The following is a 21,046-nucleotide window of genomic DNA, read 5'->3' as shown; positions in this document are numbered from 1 at the left end:
GGCTCTCATAATGGCATGTTTCTTTGTGTGTATCACGAGTTTATATATATGAACAATTGTCTACTAAGTCTTTCACTAATATGGTATACACAAGTTATAATGATCAGCCATCCTCAGTTGCCTGGTCCATGTCACAGTTATTAAGTGGTAGAGCTCAGAATTAAATTCAGGTCTATCTGACTTCAAAAACAATTTTTACTCTCTCGGCCTTAGCACCATCTTCTTGAAAACCTCTGCACCATGAGAGCCAAGTGGAGAAAAAAGTGAATGCACAGGCTGAAACACAAAAGAAGAGAGGTGAGGCAGAGGTCCAAGTAAACTGCTAGCTTGTGTACACGTGGAGGCCACAGCAGCAGAACATGGAATGCCAGAGGCTGGGGATGCAGGCATAAGTTGTTGAACTGCATGCTGCTGTCTAGAGCTTGTCTCAATGGATCTAGAACTTTCATTGCCATCTGATTGCTGAGAACACCTCTGAGACCCACCTTGCTCATAATCAAAACTGTCCGTCTTGGTCCTTTGCCCTGAACTGTGACATTCGGTACTACTTCTGTATTCACTTGTGGCTGAGTGTAACAACCGTACAATAAATCACCTCTTCTGCTGTGTTAGCTGAAGAATTAGGAAAAAAAAAGAATACTTAACCAGGTGTCCCAAGGGCAAGTTTGCAACCGCCTTATAGGGCCATGCTGATGTACTCTTGAAAGCACTACCTCCTGGCTGGAGGCCAACCAACACAAAACCAGTGCACTAAACAAAATCACAACCAAAGACCCTCATGGAGTCCACCTTACTCCCCTCTTACCTCCACCAGAGCGGGTGCTGGCATCCACAGCTGCAGGACCTGAAATTGGATCACATCACAGGCCTCTGCAGACATTCCCCAGTACCAGCCTGGAGCCTGGTAGCTCTGCTGGGTGGCTAGACCCAGAAGGGAAAAAAAATAATCACTACAGTTCGGCTCTCAGGAAGTCCATTTCTAGGGGAAGCAGGAGAATACCGCATCAAGGGAGCTCTTCATGGGACAAAAGAATCTGAATCAGCCCTGAATCCCAGATCTTCCCTCTAACATAGTCTACCCAAATGAGAAGGAACCAGAAAAACAATTATGGTAATATGACAAAACAAGGGTTTTTTTTGTTGTTTGTTTTTTTACCACCCCCAAAACATCATACCAACTCACCACTGTGGATCCAAACCAAGACTAAACCTCTTAATTGCCAGAAAAAGAATTCAGAGGTCGATTATTAAGCTAATTAAGGAGGCACCAAAGGGTGAAGTCCAACTTAGGGTAATCAAAAACATGATACAGGATACGAAAGGAAAATTCTTTAGTGAAACAGTGAAACATAATTCTTCAGTGAAACAGTGAAACATAAATAAAAAACAATCACAACTTCTGGAAATCAAGGACACACTTAGGGAAATGCAAAATGCAATGGAAAGTCTCAGCAATCAAATTGAACAAGCAGAAGAAAACTTCAGAACTCGAAGACAAGCCTTTTGAATTAACCCAATCCAAGACAAAGAGGAAAGAATTTATAAAAAGGAACAAAGCCTCCAAGAAGTTTGAGACTATGTTAAACATCCAAATCTAAGAATAATTGGTGTTCCCAAGGAAGAAGAGAAATCTCAAAGTTTGGAAAACTTATTTGAGGGAATAATTGAGGAAAACTTCTCCAGCTTTGTTGAAGATCTACACATCCAAATACAAAAAGCTCAAAGAACACCTGGGAAATTCATCACAAAAAGATCATTGCCTAGGCAAATAGTCATCACGTTATCTAAAGTCAAGACAAAAGAAAGAATCTTAAGAGCTGTGAGGCAAAAACATCAAGTAACCTATAAAGGAAAATCTATCAGATTAAGAGCAGATTCCTCAGCAGAAAACCTACAAGCTAGAGGGGATTGGGTACATATTTTTAGACTCCTTGAACAAATTAGTGAAGAATTTTCTATCCAGTGAAACTAAGCTTCATAAATGAAGGGAAGATACAGTATTTTCCAGACAAAGAAATGACGAGAGAATTTACCACACTGAGCCAGCACTACAAGAACTGCTAAAAGGAGATCTAAATCTTGAAACAAATCTTTGGAATACACCAAAATATAAACTCCTTAAAGTAGAAATCTCATAGGACCTATATAAAAATAACATGATGGAAAAACCCCAAGGTATTTGGGCAACAAGTAGCATGATGAATAGAATAGTACTTTACCTCTCAATATTAACATTGAATGTAAATGGACTAAATGCTCCTCTTAAAAGATGCAGAATGACAGAACAGACAAGAATTAACCAACCAAGTTTCTGCTGTCTTCAGGAGACTTCCCTAACACATAAGGACTCAGTAAACTTAAGATAAAGGGCTGGAAAAACATATCCCATGCAAATGCACACCAAAAGCAGTAAGCAGGAGTAGTTATTCTTCTATCAGACAAAATAAACTTTAAAGCTACAACAATTAAAATAGACAAAGAGGGACATTATATAATGGTAAAAGGGGGCCGGGCGTGGTGGCTTACGCCTATAATCCCAGCACTTTGGGAGGCTGAGGCGGGTGGATCACAAGGTCAGGAGGTGGAGACCATCCTGGCAAACATGGTGAAACCCTGTCTCTACTAAAAATACAAAAAAATTAGCTGGGCGTGGTGGCGGGCACCTGTAGTCCCAGCTTCTTGGGAGACTGAGGCAGGAGAATGGTGTGAACCCGGGAGGCAGCGCTTGCAGTGAGCGGAGATTGTGCCACTGCACTCCAACCTGGGTGACAGAGCAAGACTCTGTCTCAAAAAAAAAAAAAAAAAAGGTAAAAGGACTAGTCCAGGCTGGGAGGGGACATTTCTTTCTGAAGTCTTCAATTTCTCTGAGAAGAAGGCAAGACCACCTGAGAGTGAGGAAGGCTTCTAGAACTCAAAGCAGTTAGAAGAACGTGAAAGTCGCTGACTAAAGAAACAATGGTGAGGGTTCTTTTGAGGTTAGCTATTATGAATCATCAGTAGACATTTCTTCAGTTACCCAGGTAATTTCAGAAAGTAATAGGCTTTTTCTTTGATCAAGTAAAAATCACTGAGCAAAAGGTATTTAAGAGTGGCATTACTCAAGTGGCTAAATATCCAATTCTCTCTCTTTTTTTCTTTTTTTCTTTTTTCTTTTTCTTTTTTTTTTTTTTTTGCTATATAATGGGTCAACAGATGCATGTGAAGAAAACAGAGGGGATAGTTTGGAGACAAACACTCTGGAAGACAGCTTAACGCTTTGTTTTGTTTCTTTTTCAGGAATGGATGAGACTGAATACTTTCTTCTCATAGATAAAGTCCTTCTTGGACTGCATGGGAATCAAGAGATCTCAGTCATAGTTCTGGTTGTGCCACTTGTTAGGTTTCTTTCTCTGGGTCTTAGTTTCCTTTTCACAAAGCTGTGGACAGATGATCTTATTCTTCTTCCACTTTTAACGTCTCTGAGTCGATGGCATTCTGTCTCTTTTTTGGCTTCTGAGTGACAGGCAGGAATGTAAATCATGGACTTCTTTTTAAAGTTGAAAGTATTCTTGCAGACCACAGGTGTCTGAATTCATGCTCTAATATACTGGGTTTTGAGGCAGCCTGATGAACTGTTATCCTTTCTGGCCAGAGTTTTGAGCCAATCAGGAGATAAGGCAAAGGAGTCAGGCAGACAGATTAAAACACTGTCTTTACTACTGGTAAATCTGATATTGGCAAATGTGTCTTAGAGCTGCGGACAAATGGGCTTTATAATATGAATTCCAGAATGAGGCAGACTTACCCAGCAGAGTCACAGGCAGCACAGAAAATCAGAGGATTTGTTGTGCTGTCTCTGGTAACTTTCACGTAGGGAAGCACAGCAGAACACAGGCTTTCTGTAGGCAGCCAACTCCCTAAGGGCAAGGAGAGAAGAAGGAGTGGGGCAATCCATGATCAGGTTTTCCTCAAAACTTATCAGTGAATTAAGTTATTCCTTCTCAGGGCGGAAATAAGAAAGAAGCAGAGAGACAGAGAAATAAAAAAGAGACAGTAGTATTAAGCTACTTCATTGACTGCTTCTCCTGTCTCCTTTATTGGTTTCTCCTCATCTTCCTAATTTTCAAACACTGGAATATTTCAGATTCAATCCTTAAAACTCTTATTTGTCTTATTCTCTTCCCATTTGCTCTCCTGCAGTCTCATGGCCTTGTCTGTGATGATCCCCAAAGTTATATCTCCAGACTGAAATACTTCTTTGAACTCCAGAACTTCATATTCTTTTAGGTCTTTGCTCAAATGTCTTTTTCTCAGCTTTCCCTAACTATCTTATATAAAATATCTGGAACCTTCTACCCAGCACAGTGTATCTCTTTACTCTATTTTCCTCCATAGTACTCTTCACCCCCTGCCATAATATATGCCTACTACTTATTTATCCTCCATAGACAATGTCTGTATAATGAAAGTTTCATGAAGACAGGGTGTAGAATGTGCCTGGCATATGGTAATCATTCAATTAATATTGGTTGGTTGACTAAATTAGTAAATGAAAGCTATGGTGCTTCTCCAACTATGAAGGAAACATTAAACTTAGGGAAGATGCATCCTCCCTCCCAACATCATACCAACAGGAGCCTAGGCTGCAAGGCAGTGACTGGGGTCCAGTTTGAATTGGGCATTGGGGTGGGGGAGAGACTTGTCCCAGGCGGAAGACAGCTGAGCACCAAGTGTTCAGGGGTGAGACTGAAGTTGAAAATCAGGTAATGGAAGGGGACTTCCACTCAGGCTGGATCCAGGTACAAGGAAACAAAACACAGAGGTGCCTCTAGACACCATGCTCAAAGCCCACCAGCTAAGACATTTTGGAGAGTTTTCCTTTTTCACTTGACGAGAAAAAAAAAGAAAAAGAAAGAGTGGAACTATCCATGCTCAGGTCCTCGCCTAAATTTACGACTCAACAAGTAAGTCGTCCCTTCTTACTGTGATGCCTCTGCCTTTGGGCATAGTAAATTATTTCACCACTTTATTGTGCTTATTATGCTGACATCATTATTCCCTTAAAGTCACTCTCTTCCACCACAGGGTGAACTTGAGTGCAGAGACTGCCTTATTTGCATTATTATTTCCAGGGTTTAGCACAGAGATATTCACAAATATTTAAATGAATGAATTTTGGGGATTGTATGCTGGAGGGAAAAAGGAAGGTAAAGGGCAGGAATAGCTCGATCTTGGGCTCAAAGCCTCTATGTGGAAATTCCCAAGAACACAGTAGACCTTTGATTTCCCTAACAGTTTGGCTTGCAGTTTAAGACTTAGTTAAATTGAAGCACGGGGCTGTTTACACAGACAGAGGGCCTGCAGAAGAGATGAGATGCGAAGTCCTATTTTAAAGACAGAATCTCATTGATCTTTGAAAAGAATTATTATTAATATTGTTCCTTATTATTTTACCTCAATATAGATTGATTATCCCTTGTTCAAAATGCTTGGAACCATAACTGTTTCAGATTTTGGAATATTTTCATGAAAAATAATGCAATATCTTTTCATGTACATAATGAGATATTTTCATGTACATAATGAGATATCTTGAGATATTTTCATGTACATAATGAGATATCATTGGTGATATAAGACCCCAATGTAAACACCAAATTCGTTTGTATTTCATATATATCTTATATATATACACCATTAAGGTAATTTTATGCAATGTTTTAAATAATTTCATGCATGAATCAAAGTTTGTGCTAATTGTACTTATGTGGAATTTTCTACTTGTGATGTCATGTGATATGGTTTGGCTGTGTCCCCACCAAATCTCAACTTGAATTGTATCTCAACAGAATTCTCAACCAAATATCTCAAGAATATCTCAACCAAATCTCAACAGAATTCCCACATGTTGTGGGAGGGAGCCAGGGGGAGATACTTGAATCATGGGGGCCGGTCTTTCCTGTACTATTTTCTTAATAGTGAATAAGTCTCATGAGATTTTATGGGTTTATCAGGAGTTTCTGCTTTTGTGTATTCCTCATTTTCTCTTGCTGCCACCATGTAAGAAGACCCTTTCACCGCCCCCCCCCCCGCCCCCCGCACCATGATTCTGAGGCCTCCCCAGCCATATGGAACTGTAAGTCCCATTTAACATCTTTTTCTTCTCAGTCTCAAGTATGTCTTTATCAGCAGCATGAAAATGGACTAACACCTCATGTCAGTGCTCCGAAAGTTTCCTATTTTAGAGCATTTTGCATTTTGAATTTTTGGATTAGGGATCATCAACCAGTAGTAGTTTTGGTAAATAGAGAATCTCCTTGATTGGGGGCTAGGATATGTTGTAGCTACAATAAGACATTGCTTGTAACGAGAATTTATTATCTCAAGAGTTCCAGTTGGGGGCCAGGGAGTGGATAATCAATGATGTACATAAGTCTAACTCCAGGGATCCAGAGAGGTAGAAGACATTTAAAAGTTCTGTTATCAAAACACAGTGTCGTCACAGCAAGATGATGGGAATGGACACTATCCTTTCCAAGATGGGCTAAAGATGAAGGTTGTGGTGGTGTAGATGTGAACTCCAAGCAATTGCTGTTCTCTGCCTGGCATCACAAGACAGTCTTAAAAATATAACATATACTCATATAAGTATGTGTAGACCTGTGAATTACAATATAGACTCAGTAGACAATAAAATTATGTTGTTCAAATACATGAAAATGGTGGTGGTGTTCAGCTTTTCCTCTATGTTGGGCCGCTGTTCATTCAAAATCTTGAATATCAGGGCCAGAGTCAAATCAAAAGTTTTCCATGGACAAAGGCACATGTATCTATGGATATTTGTCTATTAAAGTAAACCTCTACACTTTTTTTTGCCTGTGATTCTCTAACTTAACTTATGTAAAACTCATATGTATAAAATTGAAAGTAACCTGTCCATTGTTTGAATTCTATGGTCTTTCTTTACGTGGTTATATGGCATTTAATTCTATTCTGCCCTGCAACGTAGTGATTTATATGTATTTCTCTCTCCTTTATTAGATTTTAGTAGCCTTGACGTCAGGGATCCTGTGATCCTGTGTTATTTTTGTATCTCATACAGCAATTAATCTTCTGCCTTGTATATAATAAATATTCAGTAAAGATGTATCAAGTGAGTATTTAATGAATAATCCTAGACATCATTTATCCATACAATTTTAAAGTGATTACATATTCATTCAGGTTCAACTCATTTTTGTAAGAAGCAGAAAAAAACATTGCATAGATTTTTGGACTTAAGCCTGGTCATAAAACTTGATATTAAATAACAAAAACCACTACTATCTCTGCTGTGCTACTAGTACTACTGTCCCTAAATGCTGTTCATTGAGTAAACACTGTATTTTGTCATTTATTGCATCTTTTAATTTTCTTACAAACTCTATGTGTTGGCTATTAATTTCCCAACTTTAGCATGTAGAAAATGGGGGCTCAGGAATATGCATTCATTGTCATAGCTAGAGATTTAACCCTGTCTTACTCCCAAGTTCTCATTCTTCTATACTACATTGGCCTTTTCTAGTTTGTCATAAAACTAAAATTATATTTTCAATGTGTGTCTTCATAATGTGATAAATAATCAACAAATGCTCATTCAAAATGGAAATAAGAATAGTATCCTAAAGATAGGATAAAGTTCAGACCATAAGTATTGCTTTTCTTAAGCACAAAAACTATACTTATTAATATAAAAATATATGTTATATTAAAATTTAGTTGAAACATATTTTACGAAGGTACACAAAAACTTTAGTTTGGCATTTAAATGCTTAGATTAAGACCTGATCTTTGTTATACATTATATTAATTTAAAAGTAAACAAGTATTTCCTCATCGCCTAGAATGGTCTTGGAACCATGGCATCTGAGGAACATGAAAGAAGGTCCATCAGATACTTTCTAGGAATTTATGATCTTGCCAAGGAGATGGGATTCAGACCCAAAAGCATGAGACAAGGAAGCATGAGACAAGGAATGGTGGTGTGATGGTTAGTTTCATGTGTCTACTTGACTGGGTTAAGGGATGCCTGGATAGCTGATGAAACATTGTTTCTGCGTGTGTCTGTGAGGGTGTTTCTGAAAGAGATGAGCATTTGAATCAGTGGACTGAGTAAAGCAGATCCACCCTCACCAGTGTGGATGGGCATCATCCAGTCCACTGAGTTCCCAATAAAACAAAAAGGCAGAGGAAGGGAACACTGGTGCTCTGTATTTGAGTTGGGACATTCATCCACTCTTGCTTTTGGACATTGGCATTTCTGGTTCTCAGGCCTTGGAACTTGGACCAAGGCTTCACCATTGGCTCCCCTGGTTCTCAGGTCTTCGGGGCTGGGCTGAATTATACCACCAGCTCTCCTGGGCCTCCAGCTTGCAGATAATAGATTGCAGGACTTCTCAACCTCCATAAGCATGTGAGAAAATTCCCATAATAAACCTCTTTACATATATGTATGTGTGTGTCTGTGTGTGTGTATAATTTTTCTTTTTCTCTGGAGAACCCTAATACATGGGGAGTAGTTAATCAAGTGCCCCAATGAGCCAATGTTCACAGGGCAATTACATTCTGGTCCCTGTTGGCAGGCAGCAATGTGGTCTGGAGTGTCTGCAAAAGGAATCTGAAGAACAGGTAGGATTGTAGTCCACTGGTTACCATGACTACTATTCCAATTCCTCTTGTTAAACATTTATTGTGTTTATTATATATGTGTTTATATATTTTAGCACCTCATCATTTGGAGAGTCAGGGATAAAAGAATAAATATTCTAGGTAGTTAATTCTTACTTATACTTCAGATTTCAGACCAAATGTCAATTCTTCAGGTAAGACTTTTCAGTCCCATCTCTCTTTACCCTAGAACTAGGCCAGGTGTCTTGTAATAAGCTCTTATCAAATCCAGTGTATTTTCCTCTTACCACTTAATCATGATTTACATTGATATATCAAGATGTAAGCTCCCTTGCTAGAATGCAAGTTCCACAAAGTCAGAGATCTTTACTTTCCCTGATGAATACTAGATCAGTGCATATTACACAATAGGCACTCAAAAATGTAGAATAGAAAGTAAAAGTACTGCTTACCCTCCAGACATCTTTCATCTTTGTATTGTTTTTATCTCAAATTGGCGTGTTTTTATTAATAACTACTCACTCTGGGGTTTTCAGACCAAGAAGAAAAAGAGACAAAGTCTCCTTTGGTACATGGGCCTTAAGCTGAGAAGTCACTCTTGGTTGTGTAAAAAGCCCTAGTAGTGAAGATGCTTTGTCCTGAGGCTTCATTCAGGACCAAGGCACTTTTCCTTCATCCCTTTTTTGTCCTCACTGTGAACCGAGGCCCCGTAAGCAACACACCGGGGAAAAGCAGATGAAACTAAGTGGCTGATGACTAAGGTAGGGCCAAGAAGTGGCAGGTCCTATTGAGAGACGAGGATACAATGTTCAGGACAGGAGTAACCCCTAAGTTGAAGATGAAGACTTTCAAAAGCAGGCGGTAAAAGGGTAATAGCATGGATAATCCATTCTCTTCACACTATTCAAGGTAGACACTGTATGTTTGCTAATAGGAAACTTGAACCTGAATTAACTGTTTTTCACATACTTCTGAATCATATGTGTGTAATAATCAGTCAGCTCACAGAAAACTTGTCCTCAGTAATAAATATGCCAACCAAACTTCTGAAATTAAAGACAAGTTACAGGTGAAATCATACACTATCTTAGCTTTAAGCGTGCACTTCAATCTCTTTGTGCACTTCTGTCTTCGTTTGTCCTACGTTAGAGCATCGCATTAAGCAGCGAACAGTTTCATGCTGAATAGTCACAGCAAAGGTGCCAGATGCTTTGTGTCAGGGAAATGTTCTTCGTCAGGATTTCCTATACAAATCTGAGAAACAAAGACATTCCAAATGTAAAAGCGTCAGAAGGTTTAGGAACTGACCAGTCTTGAACCATCCCCTATCTCTGCACATTATATGTGTGAATTGCTGACCAATCTGACATTTTTGGTTATTTTAGAGATAAAGAAGCAAGCATTAGAGGGTTGCACATGCTGACTCCCCAAGAGTCCCACAGACAGCTCTTGAGGCCTGACCTTGTCTTCAAAGGGCCAGAATCCTATGACTGGTCTGCCAGTTCCTTGCACTATACACATTGTTCCCTGCATCAGGGGACCAGCCAGAGCTTTGAGCTTTTCTGGAGAGAAAACTCTCCCTAGGATGCAGGACAAAAAGGGAAGAGCATGTACAGTTTTCTCTTTGACTACTATATCCCTGGACATACACTTCTGTTTCAAAAGCCTGGGTACTCGAAGTGTTTAATTTAACCAGGTATGTCTAAATTAGGTAAGAAATGAGATCCCAGTGATTGTTGAGAAAGCTAAGGATTTTATCTGCCTATTGGGCTTAGCCTGAGCCCATTCTGAGTGTAGAGAAGAATTCATTCTACCTCTGCTGCTAGAGATGGCACGGATAGGAAGCGTTCTGTCGAGGTTATCTACAGGGTTTTTTTCCCAGTGTAATCCATCCATGTCAAAAACTAAGAAACAGAGAAATGGTTGATGTATTAAGAAAAAATAACAACTCAATCTAGAAACCTGCGCAGTGAAACTATTTTTCAAGAACAGAGATGGAATAAAGACACTTTAGATAAACACAATCTAAGGATTTATTATGAAAGATCATACTGAAGGAATTGTAAACGTGAGCTAGCTATTTGTATATAGGTTAATAAGCAAATATTTATTCTATAAAAACTAGAATAATAACATCTAATTTGGGGGGAGAATGGCTAGAACTAAAATATTGGATACTAATAAGTAAATGTTGAGAAGCATGTGATCAGAGTTAAAGCATTTTGAGGACATGTTGTTGAGAAGAATAAAGATGCTAATTTTGATTACCTTTAGATACAGTTAAAAATAATTTTTAGAGGCATGATAGTAGTGTGATTATATTTAAATATTTAAATCCTTAATTTTTAGAGATACGTACTGAAATAGTTTCAAGTGAAGTGGTGTAGTATCAGAGGTGCACTTCAAAATACCTGGGGGGGTGGCAAGATTGGGTGTGGGTATGGGTGTGGATGAAAAAAGATTTGCCATAAAGTAGTAAATATCACCATTGCGTGAGTAGTAAATGGGGAGGGAGTTCATTATATTTTTTACGTTTGCTTATATTTGAAAATTTCCATAATAAAATTATTTCAAATATACAATTTCTAACAATACATTGAAATATCACACATGCACACACACATTATATATAGAGATAATAAAACATGTGTTTCACAGAGACAATGCTATGTATTCACCAAGTCCTGTTTCATTTATATAAACTATCTTAAAAATAACTGTATTTAAATGGATTCATTCAAACAGTCATGTATTCAATAAACATTTATTTTTAAAACATTTATAATTTTTATATGTGCTATGAAAAGTCCTGGGCATTGGATTGAAAAGACATAACAACCCTTTCCTTGAGGAACTCATAGTTTAATCAGGAAGTCAGCAGTTCATTATAGTCCAGTGCAGTATTCACACAGACATGAACACAGGGATTCTTGCAAGACAGGGGAAGGACAGTTAACCCTGCATGGACCATGGAAAGCTTCCAGAAGGAGGCCTGGATCTTGCCTGGAGGAATAAGTAGGAATTAGCCAAGTGAAGAGGAAATGTGAGTAGGGAATTCCAGGCAGGAGGAAGATCATGGTTAAAGACACCAGACCAGGAACATCAGGTGCTGTGGAAACAGTCGGTGTTAGAGGAATATGACACACCAGCAGGGAGTGGTGAGATGTAAAGTTAGACATGAGGCAGGGGCCGGGTCAAATCTGTAGGGCATGTTTATGAGTCTGGATCTCTCATAGACAAGGATGGATATGACACTAGAAATTTAGCAGGTGGTTTGGGCTTCCAGAAAAGGAGACTGTGGCTATATCCCAAACTTGGTCAGTTGCAGGAGAAGTGGGACCTTAAGGGGAAAATGACCGGAGACCCAGATGAATCTGGAGAAATCCCAAGACCTTCATCTCACTTCCAAGGATATATACAGCTCAGAAAGGCCTTTAACTTTTTGAAAAATGTCAAGTTGATGCTAGAGAGATAAAATGTCAGTAACAGAGTAGGATGTCTGGGCAGATGAACTGGAGGCCACCTTCTCGGTCCTTCTTAACTCCAGAGCAGAGCAAGAAGAGAATGCTCATAAACCTGGCAGGGCCTGGACTTGTAGCCAGTAGGGGTCTTGAGGTCACAGTAGGAAGGGCTCTGAGGGATCAGGGACCAGGGTGAGATGTGGACATCTAGATGATAGAACAGGAACCAAGTTCCACAAGCAAAGAACAGACAAAGTCACAGTCATACTGCAGTGAATGCCAGAGGAGAAAAGTGTCTCCATATTGGTTGCTTCACCCCCTTGAGTTTAAATATAACCTCTGGGGAAAGGCATAAAGTAAAAAAAAAAAAAAAAAAAAAAAACTCTTGCCCTGAGATACAGAATGAGTTTTCCAGCAAAATAAAACAGCAACAAAACATTTCCTTCCTCTATGGTAGAAAAACTGGCAAGGCTTTTGTGACTTTTATTCCTTCACCTCTGCTTCTCTGTGACACTTTATATTTTGAGCTCTTGAGGTTAGGAATTAAAAAAACTTACCCACTCCTCCTATGGTCACACCACCCCTCACCCTGACTGTTATGAAAAGCTTGCTGTTCAAGATTTTAGTCTCTGCTCCTGACTTCAAGCTCCTATTTTAAAATTCAGAAGCCAAAAATTTGAGTGTTTATTTTCTAAATCAAGCTCAGTCTCTTCCTGAAACTGCATTTCAACCTAGAAGTCTACTTGTCTACTATTGCTGTGAAAACTGGTATAAAAAGGAGCTACTGACGATGAAAACCATCAATTTCAATTCCCAAACTTTATTGTGCTATATAAACACTGTTAGCTTATTCAAAACCCTTTTAACTATTTTTATCCTTACATTTATCTGGCAGAAACTTAATATTTATAACTATCCTCCCCCACCTCCATTCATAGAAGAGGATGCTGTGTGTTTCACCGTTCTCTCCTCCACCTCTGTGCCCACCCATTATTCGAGGTGACTCGACAGCTCCAACACTTCACGCTCATGGATCTTTTACTTCCACGGCCACTCTCAAGACCTTATTGTCATCCAGAAGTGCTCTGCATCGGAAACTTTAAACTCAGAAATCCTGCATGAAGTCCTGCCAGCCTTACTTCTTTGTTTTCATCAAGCTTAACTTTTGACATCACAACCTCTAGTCCAGAATGATCTTTTATTTTCTTCCTGTTTTAGAGCATTCCTCTTGGCTGAATTTCCTTCTCTCCCCAGTCTGGATCTCTGTTACACTTTTCTTGCATTGTTATAAAGAAATACCTGAGACTGGGTAGTTTGTAAAGAAAAAAGGTTTAACTGGCTCACAGTTCTGCAGACTGTACAAGCATGGTGCCGGCATCTGCTGAGCTTCTGGGGAGGCCTCAGAGAGATTTTACTCATGGCGGAAGGTGAAACAGAAGCACCTCACATGGCAAAAGCAGGAGCAAGAGAGTTGGGGAGGTGCCGCGCACGTTTAAATAACCAGACTTCCTGAAAACTCACTCACCACCTTGAGGACAATACCACGCCATGAGGGATCCATCCGCCCCGTTGAACCAAATGCCTCCCTGCAGCCCCCACCTCCAACACTGGGGATGACAACTCAACGTGAGATTTGGAGGGGACACAGATCCACACTATATCAGGATCCCACGGGTTTAGTGGCATTCTCATCTGTACCCTGATTTCATGTGACCATGCCACCTGCCACCTCCGTAGATAAATATTTGCTGGCCTCCGCTGGGTCTCAGTGTTCTTCCCTCTCTGCTCTTCTCTCCTACACTTTTTCTCCTGTCTGTTTTTTCCACTGGACTCGAAGCTACTTGAAAGTACATCTGCGTCTTATTCCTCCAAATCTTCAGTATCTAATATTCTTTGTAGTATATAGTAGGGATCAATAAATGCTTGCTGAATAAATTAATGAAGAAAATGGTAATCATTAAGTTGCAACATATTATATCTATTTACTCATTTTCAATCATTCATATTGGCTAAATACAATAATTCAAAATGTTGAAGAGAAAATGCAAAATTATTTTAGATTTAAACTTTAATTAGGAAAAATCGAGCTAGCATACCTTTAGAATTAAGGTTAGCTCTCAAAATATTACATGTTTTGGATATTTTCACCCATATTTTTATTTCCAAAATATTTTTAGATCAAATTCTATAGCAGGGTGTTATATAAAGTAAAATGCTTCCATTATAAGTGTACAGTTCCATGAATTTTGATATATTTATACTCCCATATAACCACTAGTACACTCAAGATATAGTACATTGCCACTATCTCAAAATGCTCCTTTATGTCTCTTTTTAATCAGTTCCAATATGCCTTTCCAAATTTCCAAGCCCCAGATAATCAATGATTTGCTTTCTGTCAACAATAAGTTAGTTTTTCCTTTTGTAGAATGTCACATAAATTGACTTGTAGAACATGTACTGTACTCTGTTGTGTCTGGCTTCTTTTGCTTAGCATGCTTTCAATATTTATCTGTGTTGTTGCATGTATATGCCACAATATGAGTATCCGTACACAGGTTGATGGACTACCAAGTTGTTTTCACTTTTGGGCTCTGATGAATAGAGCTACTGTTACCCTTTCATGTGTAAGTCTTTGTGTGGACATAGGTTTTCATTTCTCCTGGGTAACCACCTAGGAGTGGAACTAATGAGTCTTACAGGAAATGTATATATAATGTTACCAGAAACTATAAAACTATTTTCCAAAGTGCAAGTAAACATTTTACATTCTTACCAGCAATGTAAATGACTTCTAGTTGCTCCATATCTCATCAACGCAACATTGTCGGTCTTTTTAACTCTTGCCATTCTACTGGGTAGGTACTTGATACTTTACTGTGGCTTTAATTTATATTTCTCTGATGGTTTATGATGTTGAGAAGTCTTCGTGTGCTTACAGGCCATTCATATTGTATTCTTCTTGTGAAGTGTTTGTTCAAATATTTTGGTAAGTTTTAATTTGGGTTGTCATCTTATTGAGTTGCAAGAGTTACAAATATGTATGTCAGATATATGTATTGTGAATATTTCCTCCTAGTCTGTAGCTTGCCTTTTCACTTTCTTAGCAGCATTTTTCAAATAGCAGAAATTTTTAATTTTGATGAGGTTCAGTTTATCTATTATTTTCTTTTATGACCCATGCTCTTTGTGTCTTATCTAGGAAATCTTTGCCTACCCCAAGGTTGCAAAGAATTTCAATGTTATCAGTTGATTTTTAATAGAAGCTTAAAAGTAACCAGTTAGTCACTATTACAATGATCTTAGCTGTCATATTCTAAAGAACAATTCTTCTCCGACACTGAAATCCCTGTGTAGAGTACCATGACCCTCACCAATTCTGAATGGAGCCCTTGAATAAAGATGAAGAGCTTTCAACAATTGCTTTAAAATTAATAAGTGTTTCCAAAGGCAGTGATTAAATTTACTCTCAAACATACAGCCTAAGTGAGCAGGATATAAGAAGAGCTTTCAGTTTCTCAATTTGGACTGTATTTAGGCTCTCCTCTTTGTGATATTTTTAAAAATTATCTTTTTTCTCTTTCTCCTATTTTTCAAAAATCTCTTCTGAATATGCATCTTTTCTGTCTTTTGTATATTTCTCCCTTATGTATGCTGTTCCTTATTTTTCTGTTTCCTTCCTCTTTTCATTCTCCTTTCCTTATTCCTTTTCCATCTTTTAATTTCTCTCTTCACTTCTTTTCTTTCCATTTTTCTCTTTCAATTTTTCCCATTATTTCTTCTTAAATTGACTTAGTGTGGAAGCTATAAATAGATAGATTTATACATTCAGAATTTATTGGATAAAGTTTTATAATGTGTATGCACAATTTTGAATATGAGTTGAAAGCTAAGTTAGTTGAATGCTTTATGCTTCTCCTTATAAACTAACCAAATAGGTTTTATTTTGAATGTTGTCTTCAACTAATCTTCCATCTCCTGTCATCTAATATGATAAATAATATCATTTGGTGATTTGGGAAAAACTTTTCTACATAAATGAGCATGGATGCATAGCTCTTTGGTAGTGGAAAAGATCTTCGAAGGCTTTTTTTCCCCAAGAAAATATTCATTTTGTGTAAACATAATGCAAAATATTAACTATTCTAATGAAATTTTTTTCAATAAGAAAGTTTTGCTGATGTTTTTCTTTCAGCAAATATAGCTGTTTTATATTCTCTTTTAAAGCATCCAGCAGCACTCATAAACTGCTTCATAAAATGCAAACCTACAGAGACAGTGTCCTATACTCTTCAAGCCTGCAATATCCTTTAATATTTTCTATTTTTTAATGTAGTAAGTTATTATTTTTATTCCCCATTCCTCTATATCCTACCTTCTATCTCTGTTTTTATTTTCTTTTCATGCCATTTCCCTCTCTATATATATTTTTATCTTACTTTCTTTAAGTCTTTATAGATTGAGTAGCACAAAGATTGGTTTTTAATGTCTTCTTCCTTATTCAGTTTTTCTATTTCCATCTCTCTGTATACCACATTCTTTCATTTGTTTTTTTTAATATTTCTGTTTTACTTCACTTCTGTGTCCTCCTTAGGCCCAATTCAACAACTTTCAGCAGCTTTTAGAAAAAGAAAATAGTTATTTTCAATCATTTTATTTCTGTAATCATTGAAACCTATAAGCCAAGACATTTTGGAAACAATTATAATTTAATGCTTTATAATGAAAATGCCTCTTTTAAACCTATTTCAACTGCCTTAGGGATGCTAAAATTATTTTTAAATGTAGTAGATTGAATGATCTATTTAAAATAAGCATAAAGTGGAAAGTATCAGGGAATGGTTGGAGTCAAGGTATGCTAAAAATAACTGGGGCAATTGGAATGTTTCAGGATGTGTTTTCAACATTTTTTATTTGCTTAAGCTCTAAAGAGAGAGTATAATAAATGAATGTTAGAGTGAATGGATACAGACTTGGGGAAATCTGAGAGTTACAGCTCTAATCTGCCGATGGTGATTTCTTTAGGGTCTCCAATGTAATGTTTATATATCATATGAATTTTTATTCTATTTTATAATGTATCCATGCTCACTTTTTAATTAGAAATTTTACCAGATTTCCAAGTAAAATCATTGGTTCTACAGGAAACTTTTTCCTCCTGTGCCTTCTCATTCATTCAGTACCCTGTTAAGCATCTAGTGGATGCCCCAACATTTTGTTTACTATCTTGCTTCCTATCACTATTCCCATAATTGACCAGATATGACAGTGCTAAAAGTCAGAATGGGGTACGTGGTGATGGTAGCTGACTCTCTGACAAATGGCTGCCTTCAAATGCAGTCAACTGTTTGAGTAGAGAGTGAGTCATTCTGAGTGGAGGTGTTTAAACAGAGAGCAAAATATTACTGAGAACCTCATTGTGGGGTAAAACTGGATAAATGGTCCATCAAAGATAATCTGGTTCTTATACTAATGGAATAAAAGGAGGCTTTCATTTTCCTATCAGGCATTCTATTGTTAAGTTGATCATTTATATTAAGATGTAAAGACATAAGAAAAAATCTAAGGCCTGCGGCAGTGGCTCACACTTGTAATCCCAGCACTTTGGGAGGCTGAGGCAGGTGGATGGCTTGAGCTCAGAAGTTCAAGACCATCCTGGGCAACATGGCAAAAGCCCGTCTCTAAAAAATGCAAAAATTAGCTGGGCATGGTGGTGTGCACTTGTAGTCTCAGCTACTTGGGAGGCTGAGGTGGGAGGATCTCTTGAGCCTAGGAGGTGGAGGTTGCAGTGAGCCGAGATGGCACCACTGCACTCCACCCTGGGCAACAGAATAAGAGCTTGTCTCAAAAAAAGTCTACTAGCATTATTAGGGTGTTTCAATAAAGCTAACAGAATAATGAGCCAAGTAGTAGTAAACATCGGAGATAGTATTGTTGACTGTAAAATTTACTGGTGAAATAAATGACAGCATAAAATAGAAAAATCATTGAAGTGCCTTGGTTTTATTGGAAATAAAACAAAGGTTCTGACTAAAATATATGCGCACAAAAACTGGATTCGGAATATATCATCCTCTGGCTAGTGGTGTTGGGTAGAAAAAAATGAAGGGAGGATGGGAAGAAGAAGGGCAGAAAAGAGCTGAGGATGGGGCTGAGAAGATTTGTTTATTTTCTCTCTGTTCTTGACCTCTTGAGCTGGATTCTTACTACCTCCTTTTGCTGCTGAAGGCTAATCACATAGCCCGAGGAGCCCCAGGACCATTTTCAGGCATTCTTTCTTTCTACTACCATCTTGGCTACTGTTTATCTTGGTAGTCTATGGGAATCCATCTGAGTTCCTTCTTTGTTTAAAACTCAAAAAGATAAGCTCTGAGGTTGGAAAGATACAAGTAATTTCCTTCTTTTTAAAAGGCTGATGCCTCTGATACCTTGCTATCCAAGTTTACTCCATAGACCAGCAGCATGGACATTACCACGGAACTTGTTGGAAATTCAGAATCTCAAGACCTAACTGTTTGTATTAGTTTTTTTTTTTTCACTCTGCTGATAAAGACATACCTGAAACTAGGAACAAAATAGTTTAATTGAACTTACAGTTCCATATGGCTGAGGAAGCCTCAGAATCATGGCTGGAGGCGAAAGGTTCTTCTTACATGGCAGCGGCAAAGGAAAATGAGAGAGAAGCAAACGCGGAAACCTCTGATACTGATAAACCATCGTATCTCATGAGACTTATTTACTATCATGAGATTAGCACAGGAAAGATCAGCCCCCATGATTCAATTACTTCGTCCTGGATTCCTCCCACAACACGTGGGAATTCTGGGAGATACAATTCAAGTTGAGATTTCGTGAGGACACAGCCAAACCATATCACTGCTGAATCATAATCTTTTATTTTAAAAAGATCTCCATAGGATTCTTATGCACATTAATGTTTGAGAAACACTGATCTAACATATTTTGTTTGCTTTCCCATGGGGTGTACTCTACTCCCAGGGTGCCAGTGATTTCCTGGAATGAGTTTAATTGAGACTGTGCTCTCTCTTAATTAATCCATTAACCCATCTTACAGCTAATCCTTACAACAAATCTTTAAGATACCTTAATCCTTATATTGCAGATGAGATAGGGCAGGTTAAGTAACTTATTTAACGTCATGCATCTAGTAAATGGTGAAGATGTGGTACCTGGGTCTCAGTCTGACTGATTCTCAAGTCTTGTTGTTGTTCTTCCTATACTATATTGCTTTTTCTTGAACTTAATCATGGGTAACTGTTTATGTACTGGGAGATGAAAGCCCATTTAAACATAAGGGCTAAAAGAGAGCACTTCTGAGTGTGTTAAAAGAAAAACACCTGGCCGGGCGCGGGGCTCAAGCCTGTAATCCCAGCACTTTGGGAGGCCGAGATGGGCGGTTCACGAGGTCAGGAGATAGAGACCATCCTGGCTAACACAGTGAAACCCCGTCTCTACTAAAAAATACAAAAAACTAGCCGGGCGAGGTGGCGGGCGCCTGTAGTCCCAGCTACTCCGGAGGCTGAGGCAGGAGAATGGCGTAAACCCAGGAGGCGGAGCTTGCAGTGAGCTGAGATCTGGCCGCTGCACTCCCGCCTGGGCGACAGAGAGCGACTCCGCCTCAAAAAAAAAAAAAAAAAAAAAAGAAAAAGAAAAACACCTTTCATCCAAAAATTATTTAAATACTGTTTTACACTTACCATGGGATGAAGAAGACAGAGTGAAGTATCACTGGAGAAACTTGGCAAAATGGGAGAACTCCATCCTGTCGTGCACACACTTCATCCTGCCCATCAGCTGACTTGCCTCTTGTTGCTGCTGGGGTAGGACCCATATGTTCAAGCCTGTGTTGAGCCAGGTGCTAAGAGCAATACTGATTGTATTATGATGAGGCTGCCCATATGCCTCCATGCAAACTGTAGTTCAAAAGCTGTAAAACTATTTGCATTGTTAATCTATCAGATGGCTTTCAACAAAACCAGTGCCAATAAGGTTATTTGGATGCTTTACATTTGCCAAAAGACTCTAGAACTTATAGCCATCAACCAATTATTAAGAAATACTTAATTTTCAGAATAGTTACATTTTCCAGGGATAGTTGCAAGTGAAGAAACCCCATAAAACACTGGAGATGACCTTGATTACCTTTGTTCTTGGAAAACCTTATTTAGCTGGAAAAATGGAGGAGAGGCTGGAGATTCTGGGTGGCTTTAGCTTTGGGTTTGTAACCCACATGGACCTGTTTCAAGCTGGGTGACATCTAGTGTGGGCTGTTCACACTGCACAAACATTATTGGGGAATAAGTACCCAAAATGAGCAATGATTAGGAGCCTGAAGTGAGCATAAGGCAGTCCCAGTACCTTTAAGGTAGAACTGGGTGTATGGGGTAGGGGGGATGCAGGCACGGTTTTCAACTGGGTAAGGATAGGAGAAGAACTGATGTTTCTTGATTGATCTCAGGGCTGTGCTCACACTTGCAGGGGGCTCTGTTGGCTCATCCTTGTAAAGGGTGTATGAGTTCTCTTTCCAGGGCCCTGGCAGGTCTTGCTTTTTCTAAGGTGATGACCTTGAGGACCTTCAAGCTTAGGAATTTTCAGAGCCGGATTTGCCACCTGGGAGCGGAACCTGACAGTGGCGCCCTCCTCGAGCGCTCCATAATAGTCACTCTGTCCTTCCCTCCTGCTCTCTTCTGACGTTAGCAGAGGACTGGGACTCGCAAGAGAGGACTCACGGACCTCTAGGACCTATTAACTTGACAGACCCGCCCCTCTGTTCAAGCCCAACTCGGAGAACTCAGCGTCATCCTCTAGAGTAAAGAAAGCTTTTAGAGGTGGTTTTTTTTTTCCCCCTTTTTTTCTTTTGACAAACCTGTCTTAAATGTCAGTCCAATATCCACGGGGGCGAGCCACAGCAGGTAATT

At 38.8% G+C, this 21,046-nt stretch overlaps 1 protein-coding gene across 2 annotated transcripts in view; it reads left to right on the top strand.

Moving 5' to 3' along the window:
• AKAIN1 (A-kinase anchor inhibitor 1) overlaps positions 1 to 21,046 on the top strand; it is a 137,070-nt gene that overhangs the window by 62,222 nt on the left and 53,802 nt on the right. The window contains exon 1 of one of the 2 annotated variants that reach the window (XM_073006451.1): positions 14,027 to 21,040. The exons of the other annotated variant lie outside the window; for it this stretch is intronic. Within the exon in view, the coding sequence (XP_072862552.1) occupies positions 21,004 to 21,040 (37 nt within the window). The 5' untranslated portion in view covers positions 14,027 to 21,003. Of the gene's footprint in view, positions 1 to 14,026; positions 21,041 to 21,046 lie in introns of those variants that run through there. 2 annotated transcript variants of the gene reach the window in all.

This window comes from Chlorocebus sabaeus, chromosome 18 (genome assembly GCF_047675955.1).
Source record: "Chlorocebus sabaeus isolate Y175 chromosome 18, mChlSab1.0.hap1, whole genome shotgun sequence".
Classification (NCBI taxonomy): Eukaryota; Metazoa; Chordata; class Mammalia; order Primates; family Cercopithecidae; genus Chlorocebus; species Chlorocebus sabaeus.
The sequence above is the reverse complement of the archived record's forward strand: the minus strand, read 5'-3'. Positions and strand labels throughout refer to the sequence as shown.